Raw genomic sequence first — 13,814 nt, forward strand, 5'->3', positions numbered from 1 at the left:
CTGGAGAGTCCCCATTGCCCCTGGCTCCTGCCGAGAAGGTGACAATGGCAGGACCCTGTGGCATGGGAACTCTGTGCAGGGCTTGGAGCAAGGGCTGTGCAGGAAGGGAAGGGCACAGCCCTGAGGAGAGCACTGGTGAGCCCAGTGTGACCTCCAGGGAGAGATGGACGCATTTCTGGCTTGGACTCCCAGTGCTGAACAGGGTGGGGGGATCCAAAGGGCCTGGCAAAGGGCAGCAGGAGCCTGGCCCAGCAGGGAAAGGAGAGCTGCCAGAAATACTAGCCCACAACTTTTTTTGCTTCAGCCGGTGCCCTGAGGAGCCAGTCCTTGGCAGCTGGGAGCGGAGGCACATGCCCTTCTCTGCAGAGCAGCTGAAACAACCCGAAATATCCCTCTGCACACACTTGTATCCAAAAGGAACATGATGCAAAGGAAATACTGTCCAAACCTTTATTGGAACCTTTTTCTAACAAGGCTAACAACTCAAACACCCAGGAAGACTAAAGGATACAGAACACGTGTGGATGGAGAGCAAGGGGAGCTTTACAATGAACTCAAACAAACAGATGTGCCGGTGTCGTTGGGGGTGGAACCAACCAACAGGCAGAGAACAGAGACACCGTTTCCCTCGCGGCTTTTCTCACGTCTTGGCTTTTGTTCTACATCTCCTGCTAACTCCCCGTGTTTCAAAGGTGGAGAGGTACCCTGGGCTGGGGAGGGTGTTGTTCTCTAGGCAATACCCCAAAAGCTGGGGTGCTTCACCATGACACTGTTGCTTTGGAGACCCTCCCAGTCATGTGCAAACTGCCAGGTAGCAGCAAAGTCATGAGAATTATTTATTCTCTGGTGAAGAGGTAATAAAATCCCACTGGACACTGAAGGGCAAAGTCTTCCCTTAGGCACCTGAACCTGCCCCTTTCTCAAACCAGTACCCCGAGAGTCCGAGGCTGAGCACCCAGCAGCTCTGGGCCAGCTCTGTGGGACCAGCCCAGCGCTGGCACTCGCCTGCTGATGCTGGAGCTGTGTCCACACTCCACCAGCACAGGCAGCTCTGCCCCAGGAGCACAAACACCTCCCCCCGGGTGAGCAGAGCAGCGGCTGCGGCCTTGGTGGAGCGACGCTGGGGCAGGGTGGGACTTTTAGCACATCTCATGCTCTTCTCAAAGCTGGAGGAGGACGCCTGCAGCAAGCTCTGCTTGTGCTAGCTACTGAGCTCACATCTGGGAAATGCTACTGGCACAAAGCCTGGGGAAGGGGGCAAAGCAGGACATGGCACAAGGGTCTCAGGATGGGGCAGGGTGGACATCCTTGCTTCCTGGTGGAGACCATGGCCATCACTTCCATCCTATTCCCTTCCTCATCACTGATGCAAAGGGTGACACGTGTCCCCGTCCCAGAGGGAAGAGGGGACCAGCAGTGGGAGATCAGAGAACTCCAGGGATTTTTGGTGATGGCAGCCCTATGCCACGTGGCAGAGGAAGAGGAGCAGGGTTATTCCTCCACCAGAACTGGGCAATCACCTCTGAATTCCCCACTCCTTTGCAGGGGGATGTGATTTGTCATCAGAAGCTGGTTCAAGGAGATGGAGAGTTTTCCCCTGCCTTGCCCATCTCCATCACAATGAGGTTCCTCTCTAAATACAGGTGGTGAGGTTCAAATGAGCCAAATTTGCCTTCCTCTCTCCAACATATCTGGCAACACTTCAAAGGCTCCTGCCTTCATGGACCCAACAGCATGACCCAAATAGTTTTTTTTTTAAAGTAATGCTCAATAAATAGAAGAAATAAATATTAAATAGAGGCCAAGTCCTCTCAGCCTGTTCAATATATGTACAATGCATAGCAAAATAACAGTGATTGGCTGTTGCAGACAAGTTTGGTACAAATTCAGTCCCCAAAACAACAAAAACATTGAGAAAATTGCAGTTAACATAAAGCAAAGCTCAGCTGAGTGCTGCAACACTGAAGAAAGATCAGAACAATGCTTTGAAACATCCCTTATCTTTGCTTCCCAGCAAACCTGCAGAAATTGTGTTGGATTTTCTGGAGCATGGGGTTGGGAGAGGTGGGACAAGCCTCCCTTGGGGGGACAAACCCAGAGTCAAGGCAGGTCCAGTGAATGGGGGGAGTTGATGCTTCAGGGTCAAGGAGACATTTGGGAGTGAGCGCTGTGACGTGCTCTGCCAGGGAAAGGCAGCAGGGGTGCTTTGTGGGATGGTTCAAAATCATGGGTGGGAAAGAGCCTTTGAGTGTGAGACAGGGCTTTCAAAAAACAGCCAAGATATCCTGATGTGGCCAGCCCTGAACACCCCTTGTGTGTCTGACCACAGCAGCGATTCACCAACACCAAAATGACCAAGCTGCCTTTCCTCCAGGTGAACCTGCTTTTTGCAGAGAGCACCTGCAGCAATCTGAGGTGCTGGATGCAGAGCAAAAATCCATAAAAGCAGTGAATGAGAGAAACAACTTAAAAAAAAATTTAAAAAGCACTGGCAAAAGGCACAGAGACAGAAAAACTCACAGCTTCACACAAACCCACAGAAACCCCATCTGTCCACTAACAGGAAGGGCGTACTAAAGCTTGTACTAAAAATATTAAATAAGTTAAAAAATAAATAACACCGAGGGCAATTCACATGTATATGAACATGTGCACATACACACACACACAGCCTTGAATCAGATCCGTCACCAGAGGCTGGATTTTGCAAGGACCTTCCGCAGGGATCTCTTTCTCACAGTCTCATCTCTTTTGTTTTCCCATGGGTGGGTCAGCGCGCAGGGATAAACACGGCAGGGGAGTCCTAGCGACGGCATCCTCCCAGGGAAAGCGGCGGTGGCTGCGCGGAGCAGCCGGGTTTCGGGTTGAGCGCTGGCGGCGGAGCCAAGGCAAACAGCGCGGGGCCAGCTGGCAGCCGGCCGGCGCGCGCGCAGGCGACACTTCGCTGGTGGCACTGCCAGCACCCCGCGCTCGGCCGGCCGGCAGACCCTCGCCGTCACCTCCGACACGTCCTAGACCCGTTTTTATGGTCACACCCATCACATTCCTGCACAAATCTAACGAGAAACCCGAGATTCCAACATGAAAACGCGCAGCTCTGCCCTGCGTCCCTTCGTCCGTCCCGTGCTCTCCGCAGGGGGACACGGTGGCAGCAGGAGTGACTGTCACTCCTCCGGCCACCTCACTGAGAGAGGGGCCAGAGCTGTAAACCTTTACACGAGACCGGCGGCATGGATACATTTGAACAAACAAACAAACAAACAAACAGATCCAAAATTAACTTAATGCTAGAAAAAAAAAAATAAATACTGGTCCATTCTGACATACAATTAAAAATAGAATAATAATAATATTAAATAAATAAATAAATAAATATTTTAGAGAGGTTTACTCCAATGCAAGTCTGCTTGGGAAACACCAGGAGCATTTAGCTGCCACGGACTGTACAGGCAGAGGCAGTCCTTGATGTAGGGATCAGCTGGATGAGTGCAGGAGCTGCCGTCAGCCTCACACAACCCTTGGGGTCATCTCCTGGCCCACAGGGGGTGGATGCTGCCAACCCTGGTGTGGTGCTTCCATCATCTGTCCCCAGCCACGAGGACTCCAGTCAGTGTGAGTTTGGTATTTACACCAGTTGCACAAAGCACCTCTTCTTTCCTTTCCTAGTTTTGGATCTTCGGGCTCGCTGCTTCCTTGCTGCAGCTCCGCGCGTGCGTTACAGGGTGCCAAGGGGCAGGAGGCTGCTCCTGAAACACTGGAAGGGCTGGGGAGGTCTGGGTTCCCATCACTGCCTTTGGATCTTCCCAGGGAGCAGAAGGATGGGGAATTTTAGCATCAAATTGGGAGAGACTCTTTGGAGAAGAAGCATGAGGTTTTCAGCCCTTTTGAGAGGGAGTTCACTGCAGAAGGTGGCCAAGGGGCCGCTGCAGGAGGGAAGGCAGTGGCATCCTGTCTTTGATCCCTCAACCACAGCCCTGGAGCATTTGCTCAGCCCTACCAGGAGCACTTCTCTCTGTATCCTAGAAAGGGTCTTTCCAGAAGATGGACCCATCCCCACTAAGCCACCAACCATAGCAGTGCCCAGCTCTCTGCCTCAGCCCCCTCATCCTCACATTGCCTGCAGCAAGCAAGGCGGGGGATGAAGGTCTGGGAAAAAGGGGAGCTTTGGCCATTGAAGGCACAGGACAAGGGGGTCCACACCAGCAAAGATCCTGGGAAAGAGGTCCCTGTCATAAAACTTCCTCCTGTACCACCCAGATGGAATCCCTGCCTGCGCTGCTGTACTTTCCAACAGATAACAGATTTATAGGCTTGCTGAGGTGATCATCCAGTTCCACCACAGCAGCTCGTGGCACTCAGCCTTCCTCCCGCTGCTGCTTTGTCCCTTTTCCAGCTGCCAGGGGCCTGTAGGTAATTCTGTAGATAGGGTGTGGGTGGTGGGTTGCATTCCTTTCTACCCCCTCTCCTCCTGCAGTTGGTGGCTACACTCAGCCCTTTTCTGTAACACTTAAACAACACACACCTCCTTGACTCATTAAGCCCAAACTTGTTAATAATCATACAGGATGGAAGGGGAGGGGATGGAAAAAGGGAGGGAGGGAAGTCTTAAGCCCAAATTAGCGTCTCTAAGCACCCAGGTGTTGTAAGAGAAATAAACTCCTCAGCACCAGCTCAGCCTGTGCTGGGAGAAGCCTTTGTTACCCGGCAAAACACAGTAATTGCGCAGGCAGCTGGGCTGGCAGGGAGACAAAACCCCAGGGCCCCGGGCAGCCTGTAGCTCCCTGGAAAAACAGGCAATTAGTGGGGGGCCCTTTCTGTCCCCCTGCACTGCTCCAGCCTCCCAGTAACAAACTGGGGCACCAGTGCATCCTGCTGCAGCCTGGCACTCACCCTGCAACTGTGCTGCTGATCCTGCCCCAGGGCTGCCAGAGGGCCTCAAGGAGGAACGATGGCCTGGAATCTTGCCTAAAATTGCTTCGTGTTTTGAGAAGGGAAATTGGGGTCCCCTGGCTCTTGCAATGCCCTTTTAACCCTGCTTGTTCTGACTGCACCCCACAGCTGCTATCTCTTCACCTCCCACCAGCAATGCACTCCAAGGGCAACGCTCCCTGCAGAAGAACCTAAACCCAGCCTGTCTGAGGCTTCCTCCAAGAGGGGAAGCCCACGGCCCTTGTCTCCCATGTGTGGCCTGGCCCTCAGAGCACAGCACGGCACCACCTCCCCTCTGCCTTGTACCCCACCAGCCCCAGGCCCGCTTCAGACCTCAGCAGGTGGTTTGCAAACAATTCAGTGCTGGGGGGATAAAACAACCCTGCAACAAGTGCTGCTGCTGGTAGGAAAGGGCAGGAGAAAGAGCAAACAGCCTTTTTTTTCCCCAGGAAGTACGTCGGGAGGGATTTCTAGCCTTCTATTTATAGCAGGGACTGGCTGACTGGCAAAAAAAAAAAAAAAATTTTCTCTGCAGAGTGGGCAGCAGCTCTGGAGGAGAGACCCAAAGGACCTGGTAGCCATCTGGTTCCTTGGTGGGAACAGCCATTCCCCCATCACTGAAGCTTTCCAGCAAACTCCTCCCCAGTTGGGTCTGTCTCTGCAGCAGAAGTTAATTTGTTGGTTCCTGGTTTGTCAGAAGAGCAAGGAGCAGAATTCTTTCCTTTGGACCCACTGGTAGTGCTTTGGAGAGCAGTAGCAAAGGGGAGATGGGAGCATCGGGGAGGATGGAGCAGATCTGTCGTGACAGACCCTCTATAAAGCACCGACCCTTCTTCCAGCCTGGCCTGGGGAGCTGGGGCTGATCCACCCACTCCGCGCTGGGGCGGAGGGGCTGCACCAGGCGCTCCAGGGCTCTTACTCCGAACCGGGGAAGGGGGACCCGGCAAAGCCACCACGTCAGTATCGGGGATGATTGCTATCGATGGCCAGGTAGGTGGGAAGGAAGCAGAGAATGCCAGGAATGTGGCGGTGACGCCGGCACCCGGTGTCAGCCAGCAGTGGCACTCCCTAACGACGCAGGCTGTCGGAGCTGGCTCCTGAGTCATAGCTCCTGCTCCTGCTGCGGCTGCTCCTGGGGCCCGAGCTCCGGCTGCTGCTCCAGCTTCGGCTCCGGCTCGTCCCGTAGCTGGAATAGCTGCGGCTGCGGCTCGGGGAGCGGCTGAAGCTGCTGTACCAGGAGGAATAGCTGCCGGCGCTGCTGGAGGAGGAGGGGCTGGGACGGTAGTAGGGGATGGGGCGTTTGCGGGCACTGTGGGGACAGAGAGATGTGGGTTACCAGCAGCACAAGGACTTACTGCCAAAATCTCAAAAAAACACTGTTTACTCTGCACAACACTCCCAAAAATGTGATTGTGTTTGTTTCAAACGTAGCTGATGGGCCTTGGGATTTAAACTACCCACCCCCACAGCCCTGGGGAAAACCCAGCCACTCAGTCTGCTGGGCTCTACTTGATGATGTCCCAAAGAGCCCTCTGCATGAAGGGTAGAGTCAATAGTTGACACTCTCCATTGTGGGACATCTACCACAGGGCAGGGTGAAATAAAAAGCCTGTGAGGGAATGCTCTTGGCACCTGAGTCCCTGCTCTGATTTCATCTTCTTTTTTCCTTCAGCTATTGTAAATTGAGACCCTCTCCATCCTCCCTCTGCCTTCAGATGGAAATCCCCAAGCTCTAGAGGAGGGGTGGAAGGGCCTGCTGATCAGGCTCAGGGAAACTGGTCTCCCGGAGAAACCTCCTCTGGCAAGGGCTGGGACCCAAGGACAGCCCTCATCCCCCTGGGAAGTGCCAGCTGAGCCTGTCTCCAAAGGCTGGGACAGCATCCCCTTGCCTTGTGATGCGCCGAGCTTCGAGGTGGCTGGGAGAGTCTCTCCGGCGTTTCCTCAGGGGGGAATAGGAGCGGCGCCGCCGCTGCCGCTCCCGGTGCGACTCCTTCTCGCTGGAGCTGTACTTGTGCTCCCGCTCGCGGTCCCTGCGGAGGGCACAGCAGGGGGACTGTCACTGCAGGGGCTTGGGGCTGGGTCAGGGAAGGACAGACAACGACCTACGAAGGCACAGATGAGCAGAGGACGCTCAACTCCAAAAGGGACAACTCTGAGCGCTCTGGTGGCATCACCCCTGAGAGCTCACACAGCTGGACAAAGACTGGACACCGCTAATTGCGTCCAGAGGTTCCAGCAGGGTCTTCCACTGGCTTTGCACTGCCAAGCTAAGATGGCTTCCAGGGACCTGTATCTGTGGGTGCAGTCTGTATTTAGCTCTTGCTGGCCGTGCTGCTGGAGCTGGCAGGAACAGCCCTGCCAGCAGGCCCCACGTGAGCTGAGGGCCTGGTAGCCCTGCAGGGCTCTGCAAGCCTCGCCAGAAGGAGTGCCGGTGTTGCTATGGTTTTCTCTTTTGTTAAATTCCCATACACGTCAGCACAGGCCCTTCTGTGCAGTGTGGCTGACTTCATACACCCTGCTCAGTACCATCTGCAAAGCAACAAGCTGCAGGTCAAGGGCCTACCTGATCCCTGCATGCAGGAAGTGTTCTCCCCACCAGCACAGGGATTGTCAAAGCCTGCAAGAATCGACCCTGGCAATGTACGATTTTGAGGTTGCAAAATGTTCACAGCAGCACAGGTGCTACCAGGAAAACCTGCCAAAGGCAGCACTAGGGTTGAACTGTGAGACTGTTTCCTATGGTGTATGGAGGGAGTAGAGGTGCCTGGACTGCGTTTCTCTCTGCAAGGTTATGAGTGCCAGCCTGAGGATACTTGGCATCTGCTCTCACAGCAGGGCCACTTCCCCAGGCCTGACAACTCTTTGTCAGAGCTGTGACTCTAAAAAGTAGAGTGTCTTTCCCTGCTGCAACCAGATCCCTCTCTGACAGGGGCTGCAGCTCTGCTGCTGGCTGTGTGGGCAGACCCAGCTGGAGCCTTGGGCTCTGCCCACCACTCACAGCAGCATGACAGTGATAGAGGCAGGGGAAAGTGTGAGGCAGCAGGTACCACATGAGTGGACAGCAGATACCACATAAGTAGACAGCTGTACCTGCTACGGCTGTAGCGGGAGTAACTGGGGCTCCGGCGAGGCCTTGAACTTCTACTCCCAGGACTTTTTTTGCAGGATTTGGAGGAATAGCTGGGGGAACGTGAGGAAGACCTGGAGATAGGAGAGAAACATAAAGGAGTTAAAGATGCTGGAGGGTGAGGCTGTACCAGACTACTCCAAATCATGAGGGGGAAGAGATGTCCCACTCTCCAGGGTCTCAGCCCAGCTCTGCGTGACCATTCACCCCAAGCCTTGTGGATCCACAGGCACCCCCAAACTCTTACACCTCCCCCTGCAAGGAGCCTGCCGGCTGGCAAGAACTAGACACTGTCCCGGGTCACAGAGACAGCCGCTCCAGCTGGCCTTACCTCTTTCCCGAGGAGCAGGACCTGCTTCGGGAGTACCTGGGCGAGGCCTTGTGGTGCGAGGAGCGGGAGCGGCTGGAGCTGGGGGAGGATCGGCCCGTGCTGCTGCAGGAGCTGCGGGAGCCAGGCCTGGGCGGGGAGCTGGGGGCTGGCGAGGGGAGGAAGATTCGCTTCTTCTCCTCTGAGGAACCGAGACATGAGGGTAGGCACGCTCTGTGAACATATATTTGGACACTTTTTGAAGCTATGGCTGAACCAGGACTGGTCCCTGGCTGAGGGGAGCACCATGCTCCAGCAAATAAATATTCCCATCCTTCCATTCCCTAACTGGAGGTAAAAAAGACCTCTCAGCTCCCCAGGCTGCTGTTGCCCATATGTGTGGGTCAGAGTCCAAGAGCTCACCCTCTGGGCTCTGCCAGGGAGAAGAGGTGTGGAAGAGCTCTCGGGTGGCATAAGCAGCAGCTCATCTGCCCCATACCCAACACACCAGAGGTGTCTGGCTGGCAGAGTGTGGTCAGGCCAGTGAGCAGTGCTGGTCCTGGGCAGGGAGTGAAGTAAAAAGTGCTGGAGCAGGGGAAAGGCAGAGCGTGGCAGGGCAAGGGCTGTGCTCCAGCCTGGCTGTGGAGCAGCATGAGTGGGCACTGAGCAGGCATGTTCTGTTGCCTTTGGACAGCGCTGCGTGAATTCCTCCTCTTCCAGAAGTGCCCTGGGAATGAACTGGGGTCAGAGCCCAGCAGCCAAGCAGCCTCCCAGCAGCCAGGGCTAGCTGCAATCCCAGCTCCACCCATGTGAAGGCAGAGTTACCCCACTGGAGTCACCATGTGAAAAGTACAGACAGACCTAAAATTTTACCCTCTGACTGAAAAATGAGGCTTGTTCTTACTAAAACCCATTACGCTGGCTCCCTCCTGTCACATTCAGTGCTCCAAATCATGTCCTGGCTCTGACTTTCAGCCTTTAGGACCCAAGGGCCTGAGCTGGAAGAGTTCCCTACAACCACTGCCTGAGCACAGCCCTGGGTACCAGCCACCATGCTTCAGTGCCCTCATTCCCAACATCCCCTGGCAAAAACCCAGGAATGGGAGGCAGTGATGGAGGCTGGCAGCTACTCCTCTCTCCTGAAGATGACCTGTGGCACTGGGTGGTGGTTGGATGCCCCATGGTGCCAGTGGAGAGCTGCTGCTGTGTTATCCTGCAGCCAGCCAAGTCCTTGCCCCTCCCTATGCTCCCCACTGGCAGGAGATGCTATCTTGTCACCCTGGAGCTGTGCTGGATGAGCTGGGAAGGGGCACGCTGGATTTGGCTCATTGGACAGGTGAAAGAACAGCCCATAATGATATTAGTGGAAACAAGCCCCACTTCCCTTCCCCACAGTAGGCAGAGAGGGAGAATTAGCATGGCAACCCCCAAATGCTCCTTTCAGATTGTGCCCAGAAGGGCCAGAGGCTTTTTTTTGACATGGCCATGCCCAGGTGAGCAGGGATGTGCTGTGACCATGGCCTGACTCAGGCCCAAACCCTGCATGAGCCACAGCAATGCCAAAGCACTGACACAAGCAATGTCCAGGGATGCGATGGCTGGGTTTTATCTTCCTCCTCAGGCTACAGTACTGGTCCTTGCTGGGTTCTGGACTCCAGACTGGCAAGACCGTGGGTCTGGTTGGTACCTGCCTGCCTCCAGAGCACAGAAAGCTCCCTGCCAGCTCACCACAGCAACTGGCGAGCGGGCAGGAGACACAGAGCAACAACGTACCAGGTATTGGGCTGCCTGCAGCAGCTACTGGTAATCACTGACCTTCGGTCTTGTCCCTGGGCATCTGGAGACAGATTTTCCAAAGCTGTTCCCTTGGTCTGGGAAAAGCAACTGGTGAAGGAATTTCCTGAATCAGAGCTGTTATCGCTGTTGGCCAGTTTGGGCTTCCCGGACGAGAAGGCATGGCCAAAGCCATCATGGACTAGACTTCTTTTCTCCTGGCTGTCCTTTGACCTGGATGAGCTCGTTTGAGTGGAGGGAGGGGAGGAAGTATCGTTTCCTGAGTCATATTCATGATACTCTCCATTCTGGCTGGCTAGGTTGCCAGGCGGGCTGTCTGTTTTGGTAAAGAGGTCAGCAGAAGACCCTGACTGAGAGATCTGAAAGCAAAAAAGCCATTTGGCATTGTTTGAATGGTTTTTGGGGGTTTTTTTTTTGGTTTTATTTTGCTTTTTTTTTTTTTTTTTTCAAATAAACCCAGAAATTTTACCATCATGATGCACTGAGAAACAAAAGGAAAGGAAAGAAAATAAACAAAGTAAGAAAGAGAGAAAAAAAGAAGAAAGGAGAAGAAAACAAAAGCACATATCCCTAAAAGAAATCCACAGTAAGAAGAAACTTATTTTCCCCCTGCTATAATAATGGGAAGATTTAGAGATCATGCAAAGAGTATCAGCATGCGGTTCATGTTAAACAAAAGAGTTCAACAAAGTAAGTGGGCAACCAAAGAATTAAAATAACTAACTAAATAAAAAAATGTAACAGAGGACAAAGCCCTTATTTAACCTTAAAGAGGGGAGGAAAATAAAGGGGGTATATACATATTAAAAAACCTACATAATCCTTGCAAAGAAAACAAAAATGAAACAAAAACTTAGATGAGTGAATTTTTTTAAGCTTCCTTAATAAAGTGGCTGAACCAATGTCACTAAAATAAGCAACAAAAAACCAAATCAAAACAAATTAAGGGCTTCTGTACAAAGCAAAAACTGGCAAATGAACAAGCTTATCACTTTGAAATTAAAAAAAAAAGACAAAAGAAAAAGAAAAAAGAGGGTGAGGGAAAAAAGAAAAATCCCTTTGGAAATAAAAGGTATACATATACTTCTTTGTGTGCTTTTTACCCCCTGAAGAAGATATAGCTAATGCGCTCAAGTGACCTCTAATAAATTCCCTGGTGTCTTGCGGATAGCATCCACTTACCCATCAAGAACTCCTCCTTTAGTAGGTAAGGTGTAAGAAAAAAGGAAGAGCGGGCAACATAAGTCCATCATTAGAGTCTCAAATTACATGAAAAAAACATAAACCCTCTCTTCAATCCACACTGCCAACTGTTTGCTGCCTCCTCTATGCAAATGTAATGACTGCTTTTTGTCTGCTCACTTGTCTCCCTTATTCATTTTTGTTTCCTTCTGCTTTAAATTAGCCTGTCCAGCCCGTTCCTGGAGGCTGATGGCTTGTGCTGAAAGCTGCAGCTTGCACTGAATCCCCCTGAGTTGTATGGAAATGACAAAGGGAACTCGAGTGAGGGAAGAAGCAAAAGAATGGAGGAGGAAAAGTATCCCCACTGTGTATCAGAGAGCTCTGGGGAAGGGGACAGCAGCTCTGCTCCTGCCAGCCTCTGCAAGGGGGGTCCAGCCACACCCTGGCTGGGTTGCTGAACACAACAAGGCAAGCAAGGACCCCAAACTCACATAGACTGACCTGGGCAGGGCTGTTCTCTGGGACCCTGAGCACCACCAAGGGGATTTACATAATTTCAGTATTTTATAGTTCAGCTTTAACTGCACTGGCATTTACCTGAGCCAGCTCAGGAGTGTGGCAGCACTGGGAGGGAGGCTGTGTTAGTGCTAACATCTGTCCTTGCAATGGGGTGAGAACTGGGACCCAATGCACACGTCTACACTCTCATGTGGCCTTCTCCTCTTTCACTTGGAGCCTCCACTCTCCTCAAACCCACCCATGAGATTTGGTGCAGGGTTCTTAGAGTGTGGACACACAGGTTTGGGGCTCCCCCCACTCAGGACAGTCCTCCAAACATGTTCCCAGCAAGCTGTGCTCCCTCAAACATGTGCACATGCCCTCATGCCACGCTCTGGGGCACACAATGCCCCCATCTATGCCATGCTCTCCACACTGAGGACCTGGGCCATGCCCTCACCAATCTGGGGCCTTCTGAGCCAAAAAACCACATTGCCATGTTGGTGCTATCTCAGGCAGCAGAGGAGACCTGGATCAGCTGTCACACAGCAGGTACAGGGCCATTCCCTTTTGAAAGTTTAGCTCTGGTCTGGATGACTTTTTCATCCTCAGAGGGGCTGCAGACTCAGCCTGTGTCATGTTTCACATGGATCTCCTTCATCCTATCAGATGGTGCCTCCATATCCAGGCTCCTGCCTGTGACATTCAATCTGTGTCCCCAGGGAGAGCTGCTCCTGACCCAGTTCAAGGTGCTAACTGGGACAGGGACAGCTGACTCGGACACAGGTGCTGAACCAGCAGTGACTGAAACCAGAGCAGAGCTACCAACACCCACAGCAGCTCTCAGCACAGCCTGCAGAAGGAAGGCTGCCCACAACACTCTGCTGCTCTGAGAACACCTGGAGCTGGAGGATCTCCAAGTACTTTCTGTGTTGCCAGGGAGAGAAGCATTACTGCTTCTGGATAAGGGATTGGCTCATCACAGCAAATCCATAATAGAGTTCCCCATCTCCACCCCACACTAACTTCTAATTGACGCTCAGTCCCAGCTCAGAGAAATCAGAAGCCCCAGCAGCAAACATGGGAAATAAAGTGATCCTTCTTCATTAGCCAACTTGCACCTTCAATGCAGAAGCCCTGGACAGAGCAGAATCATCTCCCAAATGCTCACAACTAGGAATGAGTGGAGACACACATTGGAAGTCCTCATTTTAGCATCTGGAACTGCTCCTTGCTTCCTCTCAGCTCTAGCAATTCTCTACTAGTCCTTGCTTACTCCAGCAGAAACTGGAATGTCAGAGAGCCTAAGGGAGCCAAATAGCCAGCTCTGCTTTTCACAGTTCTTTCTGAAACCCTGATGCTACATTCAGAGCCCCAAGACATCTGACCTCTGTGCTATGGACCACTGCACTCTCCCCAGCCCCATTCCAGAAGATACAGGATTCATTTTCAAATACGTTACCAGGTGTTTTTCTTAAAAGATGGCTTTTGGTTTGCATTTAAACTGAATCCTAACTCAGAGACAACTAGCTTTTCACCACCTTTCACTTACAGGCATAAAACCAGCATGTGAGGTACTTCCTGGCTGCAGGGGTAGGATGAGCCTGGAGTGGGCACAGGGCTGCTCCAAGGGACACTGACCCCAGCATCAGACACAGAAATACCTCCCCTTCTGTTCCCTCCCAGTTTAAACTGCTGCCAAGAAATACAGCAGTTTCTTGGCATTTCTAAACTAGCTTTTCAGACTGACTCCAGAACCTGGCATCCTTGCTTCTGCTCTGCCTTGGCTGACATCTACCTTCAAAGCAGCAACTGTTGTCAGCACATCACAAAATCTGTCAAATGACCGGGAGGATCAACAAGCTCCTCTGTAGTTCAACATCTGTGGCAGCAACACTCTGGGAAGAGGCAGTGTGGATATCAGTGAAATATGGAGCTGACAGGGTAAGGGCTGGAGGGTCTGCATGGGGCAAGGGA

General features: G+C 52.6%; 1 protein-coding gene across 2 annotated transcripts in view; it reads right to left on the reverse strand.

Annotated features, from left to right (window-relative positions):
• Window positions 1-436: 436 nt before the first annotated feature.
• The window catches only part of SRRM4 (serine/arginine repetitive matrix 4), a 46,752-nt gene continuing 33,374 nt past the window's right edge, over window positions 437-13,814 (reverse strand). For both annotated transcript variants that reach the window (XM_053959756.1, XM_053959757.1), the window contains 5 exons: window positions 10,179-10,516; window positions 8,388-8,597; window positions 8,020-8,130; window positions 6,819-6,959; window positions 437-6,238 (listed from right to left, as the gene is read on the reverse strand). In XM_053959756.1, coding sequence (XP_053815731.1) covers window positions 5,998-6,238; window positions 6,819-6,959; window positions 8,020-8,130; window positions 8,388-8,597; window positions 10,179-10,516 — 1,041 coding nt within the window. In that variant the 3' untranslated portion in view covers window positions 437-5,997. The remainder of the gene's footprint in view (window positions 6,239-6,818; window positions 6,960-8,019; window positions 8,131-8,387; window positions 8,598-10,178; window positions 10,517-13,814) is intronic.

The sequence above is a fragment of the Vidua chalybeata genome, chromosome 18 (genome assembly GCF_026979565.1).
Source record: "Vidua chalybeata isolate OUT-0048 chromosome 18, bVidCha1 merged haplotype, whole genome shotgun sequence".
In the NCBI taxonomy this organism is placed as follows: domain Eukaryota; kingdom Metazoa; phylum Chordata; class Aves; order Passeriformes; family Viduidae; genus Vidua; species Vidua chalybeata.